At 43.4% G+C, this 12,985-nt stretch overlaps 1 protein-coding gene across 1 annotated transcript in view; it reads right to left on the reverse strand.

Moving 5' to 3' along the window:
* The window catches only part of ttyh3a (tweety family member 3a), a 33,412-nt gene that overhangs the window by 16,927 nt on the left and 3,500 nt on the right, over nt 1-12,985 (reverse strand). Inside the window, exons 2-7 of the mRNA XM_080776352.1 lie at nt 12,747-12,919; nt 9,598-9,709; nt 8,416-8,636; nt 5,197-5,286; nt 3,819-3,891; nt 2,879-2,954 (exon numbers count right to left, since the gene is read on the reverse strand). Of these exons, the coding sequence (XP_080632478.1) occupies nt 2,879-2,954; nt 3,819-3,891; nt 5,197-5,286; nt 8,416-8,636; nt 9,598-9,709; nt 12,747-12,919 (745 nt within the window). The remainder of the gene's footprint in view (nt 1-2,878; nt 2,955-3,818; nt 3,892-5,196; nt 5,287-8,415; nt 8,637-9,597; nt 9,710-12,746; nt 12,920-12,985) is intronic.

Genomic DNA, 12,985 nt, shown 5'->3' on the forward strand with positions numbered 1-12,985 from the left:
CATCTCAGCTTAGCCTTTCCACAGCCTGAAGGTCATTTTGGTTCAGCTTCCGTAAACCTTGAATGGGGACTGTAATGCATGCCTACCCATTAGCTTGTTAACAAGGAGGAATGCTGCTAGTGAGGGGCAGTGGGGCAGTGGGGTCAGGGCTCTGTAAACAGTGTTAACGTGTGGGAACAAACACAGCGAACTGACAATGACTCTTAGAACTGTTCACAGGGCTTAAAGCCAAAAACAATCCCAAGACTGAAAATGTTTTTTTTTTTTTGCAAATCTGCACTGATCTCATTAAATGACCCCTATGAGATCCTCAGGACTGAAATCAGTCCCCAGGACTGAGGACTTTAAGCCGTTGTACAGTGTCTTTACATCATTGGATGTACATGATAAGTGGTACTACCAGCGCTGCCGACAGTCTTTTCCCAACAAATAGTGGACGTAACGGAACAGTTTTTTTCCCCCTAGTGTGTGCTTGTATTGTTTACCACTTGCCATGGTGGACATTGGCTAGTCTAGTTGCCGTGTGCTTTCTGAGCATATCCGGCTGCACTTTGAACAGAAACTTTCCATTGAGTTAGTTAGGCACCCATTTGCTATATTGGTACAGCTGAATTTGAACCCACAATATTGTAGGGTCTGGCACAGCGCTGTGGAAAAGAACTCTGCTGGTTATACTAGTAGCTCCATTTAGTACAAGATCAGACTTGAAGTCATTGCTCACATTGCATCTAAAGTCGAGGGGTTATATACGAGAAGGTTATAGACTTTTTCCACTCATTCTGTTCCACCTCTCTAGTCGTCTTCAACAGGCCCGGACCGGTAAAGACAATTTTGAGTCATACATCCAATCATCCCCAAATTGGGATCACATGTTCAGAATTCAGATGCCTTTGTAGTGCACATGCACCTCCCATCTGCCCATAGGGTGCACCACAATGTCAACTAGGGATGCACTGAAAGGGAAATTCTTGGCCGAAACCGAATATAGGAAACAGTTGGCCGAAAACCAAATACGATCAATATTATATATCATACATTTTGCTGTCATGGCCATACCTTTGTTGCAGAGCTACATGATAATGGCAAAAGACATGATTACATTTTGATCACATCATCACAACAAAGCAGTAGGCTACGAAAGGCAACCCTGGTTCTTTTGACTATTCAGTTTCCGCTCTAAAAGCAGCCAAACCGAGCACCGCCGATCCCTAATGTGAACTGTTATATAACTGTTCGTTATACAAACACTATTTCCCCTGCAGCTTCCTCGTGTCCTGCCGCCTGCAATCCACGACTGACACAGCCCTGGGTAGGCCACCCAGCCTGACGAAGACCTGCGTTTTCCATTTGGCAATATTCGCCATCCTCACACAGTACCGTAGAGGTGGAGAATGATGACACATCATCACCCATGATGATAATTAGAGGCTAGCGCTTGTGACTCTGATGTGTGCGCTACGGTAATTCACAGCACACACACTTGGCATGACTGTGCTTCTGATCCTGAAATACCAGCTGTGAGAAAACCACCGGCAACCCAACAACACATGGCACGGTGACGTCCATACACACACACACTTCTCTCCCACACAACCCAGTTAAGTCATCAAATGGAATAAGTTCTCAGTTAAGTAAATGATGATCACACACAATCGCACGCACAATCATGCACACACGAACAGATAACCTGGTTATACGGACGACACTGCTCCTATGTCGTAGTGTTGGGCTAATTCCCAGTGTCCCTCATAAACAGTCATTATGGTGCTGACAAGGGGCATATACTGTACAATTATATCCTTGACTGGCAATACACAAGGGTCTGAATGGTAGAATAATGTATGCCTGACAGTACTAATGCAATTCTCAGCACGTCAATTCATGTAAATCAACATTCAGCACTGTGCCGTGTCGCCAAATCAGTGATGTAACGGCAATGTCAACTTCACTTGGAAGTCAATCGGAACATTCTCTCAATTCAGATCAACCATCACATCAGTCAGGCTGATTTTGTCCAAGGGAAACAATCTTCTATGTTTTATGAGAGGAATTTTCCAAACTTACCAAGATAGCAGATTAAATTCATTGGACAACAAAAGGTGATAAATGGAAAGAAATAACAATATCAGTAGACGTAGGAGTAATAGAAATCACAGAATCTGCCTCCGTTACAATAATTATACAATTTCTTTCAGCTGAAGAGCAGTTATTCTCGCTGAGCACCATACGTTCTTGTGAAGAAGTATGTCATTATCTACGGTATGAATCAGCCTGAGGGGGGCTGATGCAGTATACTGTCAGTACATATAATACAGCACAGCAGAGGAGGATCTGTGAGACGTGGGTGAAACGAGGCATGGTGCACAACAAGAGCTATGGCCGACGTGGACTTGCAAAGCCTCTCTTTAGAGAACGAACAATGACGCATGTGTGGAAAGTGCGATTGGTGACTTTCGTCACCTCTCACGGGCATCGTTCTACGTCTTTTAAGTTCTGCAGGAGGATGAAGGAAGTAAAGGAACACCACCAGCTACTCTACACTGCATTGTGCCGCGCCTCTCTCTCACACACGCACACACTTAACTAAAAGCACATGTTGCATTGAGGAGTACATTGTTAAGAGAGGAGGGACATTCAACATTTGGCTCATGATGTGTCATCCTCCATACTGATGGATGACCATGGTAAAGGGAGAGGTCAAGCTCATTTAACAGAGAGGGATTTCCCCGTGCAGTCTTATTCAAGGACATCATCATCCAGTCTCAAAATGGGCTGCGAATAAGTGAATAAAACCCACCAAACTAAACTAAAAAAGGACATACAAAAAGGACAAATACATTGCACAGAGAAATAACTTGCATGCAGTACCACTACCTACCTTGATTCATGACTCCATATTTTTGTGCCACTTTGGTGACAAACATGTCAGGAGCAACACAGAAGTCACTCGCTCCCTGGGAAAATAAACACAACATACAGCACATTTTCAAAGCAGTGGTTTACAAACTGGGGCCCAGGCAACCCCAGGGGTTTCTTGGTTTGACCACTTCTACCTCACCCAATTTCATACATTGGCTCAAATGGCATGACATATTTTAGATGGGGCACGGGGGCTAATATTATTGTCATTACTCTGAAAACTGTTTCAGAGTACTTAGAAACAGCATGGTCATGCCGATTCCCACAATAGCTTGTGCTATGAGCAAGCACACTATTGTAGGGAAAACAATACCAATGCCTAACATTAAAATGTCTCCAACACACAACATAGCAGACCATAAATAACAATATGTGATCGTGATGTTATTGTCTCCACCAGCCGAAGGCATGGGGAGAGTATATTTTGCACTCCGTCCGTCCGTAAGTCTGTGAACAGCTAATCTCTGGCACTGTTGGCTTGATCGTAGCCAAATTCTGCGCACACACACACTCCCTGGATGCCAGAGCTGAACCTCTGCCCCAAATGTTTCATATGGGCCTGTTGTATGCCACTTGTAAACCACCATCGCCCCAGCATTCAAATTCATATTCATCAAAACACACTAGACTTACAAGCTCACGGCGAGGCATTGTGAGCTTGTAGATCTATTTTTGGGTGAAGATGATAAGTGTGGATGGGGGAGGAAAAAAACGTCCAGCAAGTACAGAGCCAACCGAGTATGATGACAGTTTCACAATAAATTAAAACCTCTGTGAAATGGTCATTGGGAGCGATTATGATAACAATGATGGACCCATCCCTACAAGCAGCTGGATGTTCATATTCCAGCGTATACTTGGAGCAATGGGCTTGTGTTCCCATGGAGAGAGACACTTACCGCAGACATGGCCAACTCCAGGCCCAGGGAAGCCCAGCCGATAACGAGAGCCAACACGCCAAATAAGCATACTCTGGGGAGAGAGAGGGGGAGAGAGAGAGGGTGGCCTTTTAACCTCCCTTGTTATGGTAATTACTTCACTCAACTAAATTGTGTGTGTGTGTGTGTGTGACGGGGTAATGTACTGTAAATACATCATCATTTAGACGTTAAACACAACTTATCTATTGTAAGGGAGGGATTCAAAGGTTGTTTTATTTTTTATTTCACCCTTAAGACCTGGACCACACGCATCTGTGTCGGGTTAGCTTTTAACCACTAACCATTCTTTTAAACTTTAGCTATTGAAAAATAGCAGTTAGCAGATCTACAAGCTTGTAGCTCAGCTAATTTTGAAAAACGCATGCAAATCGTTGAATACATATTCTTTCACAGTGAATGTTTTTAACTCAAATCTTTGCCTCTGGGGGGGTCATCACTGATATAGAAACAGTTTTTTTTTCATAAAACCGTTGGAAACTGTTAGGATTTAAGAAGACATTTGTAGAATCTATCTCAGGTCTTAAGTAACAGTATATTACTCTGTTGAACAGACAAATTAAAAATAATGTAGGTCACCAAAGTGTGTAAGGGTTTTACAATGGATCAGGTTGCAGTGGAACTAATGAAGGGTCCTTTAGGGCCAGTGTTTTCAGCTCTATGGAAAGAACTACAGGCTGCTCACTCAGAGAGAGGTGCACCAAGACAGAATACATTATTGAATGAAATGGATCTCTGTAGTGACTTCCATACCACAAATCCATCAAATCTGTTTTTTTTAAATTAAGAGACACAAAGCACTTCTGCTGTGGCATGACTCAGATTGCTCATAATATAAGCTATGCATTAAAATGTCAAAGCTTTCAATCATTTCTGATAGGGCCCTTGCCCATGATCCATACTCCATATTTGGGCATGCTTGACACAGAACTCCATATATAGGAATAAAGGGACACAGAAATGCGACAGTTACAGAAATCTCCATATATGGGCATAAAAGGCACAGATGGGGGCGAACGGGTACTCCGACACGGGTACAACGGGTTTTGCATAGCCAGGTGGGGTATGGATCTCCAACTTCCATCGTTACCTACTCGGTACTCTTACTAGCGTTTTGAATTGTCAATACGGTAAATGGACATAATTCATGGACCTGAATTATGGCCACATTATGAATTATGAAGTTCAAAAAGGGAACTTCATTCTTCGACATTCACCCCACATCCTCATTCCGGACATTCTGGACAAGAGCTAAAGGCTATTTCTCAACTGCGTATATATGCATACGACCGTGTGGTGAAACTCCCCCTAAAAGACCATGGGGTGAAATTAAACTCACCCTATGAGTGTTCCCTTCGAGTTACGAATGAGGCCAAAAAGAAGGCAGATGAGGACATCAAACAGCAGCTGTCCCAGGTAGCCCAGCCACCTGCGTAGACGAGCATAATTAAACATAATTGAACACCTAGCAACACAGCACACACAGGCATGAATAAAATAACACGCAGTCGCATTAGATTGAGCAATCTCTGAGTAAAATTTATTCCCCAAGCTTTTAGGATAAAAAACAAAAGCTATATTAGCATTCAATTCTAGATTACTTTATCAATATTGAATTCTAGTTTACTTAAGAGTCATGCACATGCAGTTCAACATCCATATTACACAATTGAGCAATACGTAAGCAATACATTGACATTTAGTATGAATCAGGAGACAAATTTCCCAGGTATTTGAGCCTATGCCAGACTTGAGATCAAAAGGTGGAGGCTGGGGTGGAGGAGGCAAGCTTTGACAGCAGCCCTGCGGCAGCTGGCTGTGATCCAAGAAGCAGCTATAGTGACGCAGAAGCCGTATTTGAAGGAATACTCTGCTACGACCGTGAGCTCTGATTGGAGTATCAATGAGTGACGTAATGAGAAAATCAGATGTGAATGAGAATAGATAGAACTGATTGATTGACGGCCGGTTACAGCTATCGGTATCCGACTCAAGTGTCCCGGTATAAACTAACGCTATGCTTCATGTTTGTATAGTAGGTGCAAATGTAACAACATATTTGCACACCAAAGCCCAAAAGAGCATTTTAACACCATGTGTTCTCCATAAATGCCACTGGTTTGAGAATGAGATCCCTGAGGACTGAACACGGCGGGGAGGCTGCTTAAAGAAGAAGAAGCTGAACAAGTCGAAATCCTTTCTTGTTTTACAGTAGCAACACTTGTCTACTTTCCCATTCAGAGATAATTAGACGCTGGCTAACAATAGCCCCTTTTTTCCACCGCCTGTTCCAAGGCAGTGAACGGTGCGTTGTTAGTCCGCTTCGCTGTTCTGCATAATAAGGTACTACAGGCATGGAATGGGGGAGTAGTACTGTGGTTGTGCTGCATTTAAGCCTGCAGTGGAGGTACTAGTCACAGCGCAGAATAAGCCTTCTGTGGAGGCAATAGTCGCAACGCAGAATGAATTGACATTTGTGTAAAAACAGCTGGCAGGGTAGGACAGAAGGGTATGTCATCTTCTTCTGCCTGGAACCGCTCAATGTAAAAACTCTAATTTCACAAACACGGCTTCGACACATCTATTTTCGCAAACCTTTTTCTAATATTTTATTTTGTGAGAGTTGCAGTTGCATTTTATTGATAACCGAGTGGGTTATACAACTTTGGAATGTGCTTGTTATGCTGTGGTCACATGGATTCAGACAGATGGACCACACCTTCTGGACAGCATGGGAAAAAAAAACATTGAATGGCAGGACAGCAAAACAAAGAACACATAATGATCGGTGGTGATGTTGTAGGGCAGGCTATCGTTTAGAAAGTTGTAGTGAAGTTGAAGTTGTCTGTCTATTCTCCAAAGTCTGCATGGATTAAAGCAAAATAAAATCTCACGACTGAAAAATGGTGTCCTGATGTGCGATTTGGGAAAACTGTGTGAAAGCAGCTCTCTCACACTGTTCTACATACAGTACTGTCAACCAGGTGAAGAAATCACAGATTGAGTCTCTAACATTTTGCTTTTATGAAATATCCCAGACCAATGTTATTTTATGGAAGATTCTGCATTGATAGATTTCCAATGCTCTAATATTAAAATTATAAAAGAAAGTAGCCGATCTACAAGCTCTCAGTGCACCTGAGAGCTTGTAGATGGGCTACTTGCGCTGCACAAGGTGCTTCCATTGAAGACATGCTGGCTTCTTCTATGGACTCCAAATGACTGAAAGCGGTCGTGGCGACTGAGAACTTAACCATGAATCACAGCTGCATGCTCTGCTGATGTCACAGACTGACGTCCCAGCACGGAAGTAATAGCAGATTACTTATGTCATGGATGACTGACGTCATAGACTGCCATCAATTGACCTTTTGCCAATGTCAACCATGCAATAACCTGTGCAATATGTTCCTGTAATATCATTTTACTGATTTTAGGGTAAGGGTTATTCTAGTAATGCTATAAAATGCTGACTTTTCTTAATATTCCATTGCGGACTTAAATTTAACGTCGCATTACAAGAAGATCACACACACACACACACACACACACACACACACACACACACACACACACACACACACACACACACACACACACACACACACACACACACACACACACACACACACACACACACACACACACACACACACACACACACACACACACACACACACACACACACACACACACACACACACACACACACACACACACACACACACACACACACACACACACACACACACACACACACACACACACACACACACACACACACACACACACACACACACACACACACACACACACACACACACACACACACACACACACACACACGACGTTTGAGATGGCTAGGACATGTGCTGAGAACAACAGCAGGATCACAGGAGTCAGCCATTAGGAATGGACGCCACCAGGCAAAAGAAGAGACCCCAAAACACCAGGCACAGAACTGTGACAAGAGCTGGAACAAATGAACCTGTCATGGGGAGAGTGAGCTGCAACATGCTGCCAGGGCCCGAATGCAATGGAGAAGGCTCACTGAAGCCTTATTTGCCATAGGGGACGAAGAGGAGTAAGTAAGTAACTCTGTATGAGTGATTCTCTTGGTTCTTGGCAGTAATATAACACCTGCTGAACTAACAGCAGAAGAGATGGGCGAGTGGACATTTATTTGGGTATTTTGTTTGGATCATCATTTTTAACTTTACTTGAGTATTTCCAATTTTCCGTACCTTTACTTCTACTCCAGTACATTTCAGACGTAAATATTGTACATTTACTCCACTACAATTATTTGAAAACTTTAGTTACTACCGGTAGTTACTTTGTAGATTTTGAGTAATATGCATTACCCACTTCATCCAATATACATTTGGAAAAAAGCCAATCTACAAGCTCACAATTAAACTAACTAACAGCAACAACTAACAGCAGAACAGATGGGCGAGTGGAATTTTCTGTTGGTATTTGTTTTGGATCATAAACCCCAAAGTGTCTTGGAGGTTTACCGTGTGCTGTACTTCCGCTCATGACGAGTGTCTCTCACCTATACCAGTCGTAGAGCTCGATCTGCACTGCCAGCTCCTCCAGGGAGATGCGGCTGTTCTCCCAGAAGGGGATCTTCCCCATCTGTCTCACCAGCTCGTCCAGCTGGCCCTGCAGCTTCTGGATGATGGACACGTAATCAGTGTGCTTCTCGTACTGGCTCTCCAGCTGCTGCAGGTTGCCGTCCACCGTCTGGTTCAGGGAGGACGTGCTGTCGTAGACCTGCAGAGATCACTCCAAATGTTTAATACACATTCACCATGCAGTTCAATCCAATGGAGCTTTATTGGGCATGAGAAAACATACGCTTACATTGCCTAAGCAAGTGTCAAAATATAAACACACTTTTACCAACTCGCTCCGGGCGTACAGCCGGCAGAACTGCTCAGGCTGGCATTACTAAAGTAACCTAAGTAAATTATGCTTAAACCTAACCTTATTCCTAACCTTAACCTCAGTGCCAAAACCTAACCCTATTCCTAAACTTAACACCGGTAAAAAACTAAGCCTAACCCATAAAGGGAACTTATTTCTAACTCTAATTCTCTGAAAAACTAAATAAAGAATACAAGAACCGCCACACCGAGCGGTAGGCGTGAGGTCGGCGGAAAGAAACGAGGGCGAGATTATTATTATTATTATCAAAAAAATGGGGGGGGGGGGGGGGGGGGGGGAGTATATATACAGTTGGAGGGGGTCCAGCATGGAGTAAATAGAGCTATGTCACATTGCATCGTTATATACATGATCCTCAAAACTATTTCAATAGTAAACAAAAGAAAAAAGCGATACAGATAGTAGTCCTTAGGGTCTAGGGTGGTTGCATTCCATTGGCTAACCACCTTTTATCGCAGCAGTTCACAAATCTTGCTGCTGTGTTCACAGACTTCACACATTGTTGCATTTCTCCCAATAGGTATGGGAGTTTTTATTGTCGTTGGTCATGTGTTCATACTCTCTTTGGGTGGGTGTGTGTAATCTGTGGGAGGTATGCGTCTCTGATATCTTGGCATAGTAGGCAGGTGGGTAGAAAGTGTAGCTCTGTTTCCACCACATGCCACTGACTGACTGAGTGCACGCTTGGCTAAGAAAACCTAAACTAAATAAAAACCGGGAACCAATAAAGGGGTAAATGCAGGTGGATATTTCGGTCACACTTTATTTCCTGGGGACTCTTTCTTACCAGTTTCTGCACCCCGGTGACTGTGCGATTGGCATGGCGCAGGGAGTACGTCAGCCGGTTCACTCCATCACAGGTCTCACCGTTGCCATAGAAACCGACGGCGATGCCAGCGCTGGGGGGGGGGACGGGGGGGGGACGGACGGACACACACAAAAGGAAGGGGAGGAGAAAGAAGGGTGGTGGTGAGGAGGAGGGGCAGACCAAAAAGAAAGAGAGGAGACGAGAGAGACGGATACAGAGAGAGCGAGCACGAGAGAGGGAGTGAGGCGTGTGAACTCGGTATTAACCCTGTTCAGACCACAGTGAACAGGCTAGCATTGAACCCCCGGCGGAAACCCCTCCATAGAGCGCCTTAGCAACCGAGGGGAATTGGCCAGCTATGCCCGCGACCCCAAACGATGGCGGACAAAGAAAGCACTGAGACGGGACATCAGCCCTCGACCATTTATAGAGGCCTCAGATTAGAGCGGACACAGTCTGATCATCACAGACCTGTACCATATAACCAGTTGGGCTACTAGCTAAGGGGCATGGCACTTAGAAATTTTATTATTTCATTTCATTATTCAACAAGAACTACTATTTGGAATGAATACTAGTAGAAATAGTAAATTACACATAGTATAGCAGAGAGAGAGAGAGAGAGAGAGAGAGAGAGAGAGAGAGAGACACAGACAGACGCCAAGAGACAGAACGGGAGTCAGAAACCATCTTATGATTTGAATTGACATTAATTACCTATATAATTTGTAAGTGCCTGTTTCAAGTTGACAATGAATCGCCCTGGTACTCCAGCATCTTTCAGGCAGTTTGTTTTGATAAGAGAGGGCATAATAAGTCAAAAACGACTTGCTTAGTTAGTTGCTTCCTGTGCTTTTCAAAAACGGTTTGTAGAGCACGCAGCCATGCTTGGTTAACTAATGTCTCCGACGACACAACTCCAGCTCATTCTGCCAGCCCCTCTATTCGAGCGGTACAATCGGATAGTGTCAGACGACTTGACAAGATAAGTGTCGTTCCGTTAATACATTAAGACCTAGGTGGAATGCATGTTTCGCCTTAGCTTTTAACCACTTAAACATCATTTTAAACTTTAGCTGTTGAAAACATTGCAGATCTACAAGCTCATAGCGAGGCACCGAGTGCCACCCTACGAGCTTGTAGACCTAGTAGATATTTTAGAAAGATCATGAAAACGTGTGCAAATATTTGAATATATATTCGTTCACAGCAAACTTCTTTTTACTCAAATCGTTGCTTCTGGGGATAAGGTAAGAGATGGAGGAGTCCCCTTAACCGTAACCCTCTTCACACAGCAGCATTCAGCCAGTGAATCAATGGGTCTGCCCGTTTCCTCGAGTACCGCTAATCTCTTCCTCTCACATACACTGAGGGGTGAAAAAGGTGAAATAATGGGGCTGCGTCCAAGTGCAGGAAATAACAAAGCCCAAAGTCTTCCCACTGGGGACCAACCTGGTGGAAACCCGATCATCATCACAGCGAAAGAAGATTTGAGGCCAAAGCAAAACGCACAACATACATCACCGTATGCCATCAGCAGTTGGCAGTAGCCTACATTTTCAAGATTATTTCTCTTATCCCTTGAGTTTAACCGACAATATCCTTAGCAGTGGAGCACCTTCATTTACCATTCAGTTTGCACACTTTACAAGGATGACATCTTGTCGATTTAGGCTAAGTAGCCCTTTGATGTCTCCTACGCACACCAATTTCACTTGGGTTCATTTTTCTTTCAAAACCACATTTGCATATGTGCAAGCAAGCATGAAAGCGCACACTCAGTCTCACACACACGCAAACGTGCACACACACAAGCGCAAACAAACACACACATGCGCAAACGTGCACACACACACAAAGTCTGCGTTTACTGTTTAGTGTGCTATTCAGAATCAGAATCTGAACTGACTTAACCACAATGTCTTCTGATTGGCTATTAGCGAAACAAGAAGAAAACAGGAAAGAACTAGACCTCAATGTAAAATGGAAATGTTAAACAAGTAATAACAGAGGTGCATCTTATACCCGTGGCCTCCATAGTCTAGAGAGGTTATCTTTATAAAAAATGCAAGCAAGCAAGTTAAAATTAAACCCATGAGCTATAGCTGCCTCCTCCTCTTGCTTCAGACAAGTGCCCTTCGGCCATTCGCACAGAATAACAAATAAAGAACCATTACAGCTGCATGGCTGAACAAAAGCTAGTCACTCACTGGCAAAGTCAGAAACAGGTGTTGGTTGGTGGGAAAACATTCTGGAGATTTGGACTGAGGGAGACAGCTTCCTTATTTTTGGCATACTTTAAATTGGGTCGGGCCAATAAAGGATCCTCAATATTGAAAATACAAACAATATAGATAATATTGGTTTGTAACTGCTCTGGGATAATGCATTTATAAACAACATATTTGTTTATAATAGAAACGGCATTAGAATACAATAGAACAGAGACAGGAAACTGAGGGCAGAAAGGGGGAAGAACATGCTAAATAGTTCTCCAGGCAGAATCAAACTGTGTGGACGATGTGATTATGTCATTGTCCTTTCAGCTGCTTGTGCACGACTACAATATTCAAATAAACATGTATTATAATAACAACATTATAGACAGTAGTGTGGCACTTCTATATGATTTTCCATCATGTGTTTTTGAGACAACATATCTGTGTTTACAATACATCCTGTGGGGCAGAGATAACCATTTTACCATAGCCTAGTCATTGAAAATTGACCCAATGATGAAATACACAAACATATTACACTTAAATTATCGGCACATGCCTAAATGCACTTGAAGGTGTAAACCTTGCACAAATCATTTCAATGTCATGTATCTTGACTCTTCATTTTGACATTTTTTTAGGTAAAATACTGATAATTTCCCACCATGTTTTGCCTGCAGTTATTTTGTTCACAGACAAATAAGACAGAAAAGGAGTGTCGATTACAATACACTGATACACATCACTGCAGGCAAAGTAACTAAAGGAGATATTTTGACAACAGACTCCCCAAAACAACTTCAAACCGAAGTGGAATAGCTTGAAGCAAGTATTCCGAGCCGAGTGCATTAGTTTGGAGAGTTTAGGAGGGTTGAAGGTCCAAAAAACATCACAACATTCGGTGCTTACCTGCAGACGAGTGTTGCGATGATGACACACCAGGCTGTGCAGCAGCAGTCAGCGTTGGCGCGCTGCTCCTCACCCTTGTTCTTGCGACAGCACAGCCAGAAGGAGTAGAAGAGCAGGAACAGAAGGTCCAGGGCCAGACAGGCCAGAGCCAACCCTCCCAGCAACAGAATAGACTGAAACGAGAACAATGAAGCCTCATGCATGAGTTGCATACGGTTCATAAAATCTGAATTGGTATA

Source organism: Protomyctophum bolini, assembly GCF_963924005.1.
Source record: "Protomyctophum bolini genome assembly, chromosome: 11".
Taxonomy (NCBI): domain Eukaryota; kingdom Metazoa; phylum Chordata; class Actinopteri; order Myctophiformes; family Myctophidae; genus Protomyctophum; species Protomyctophum bolini.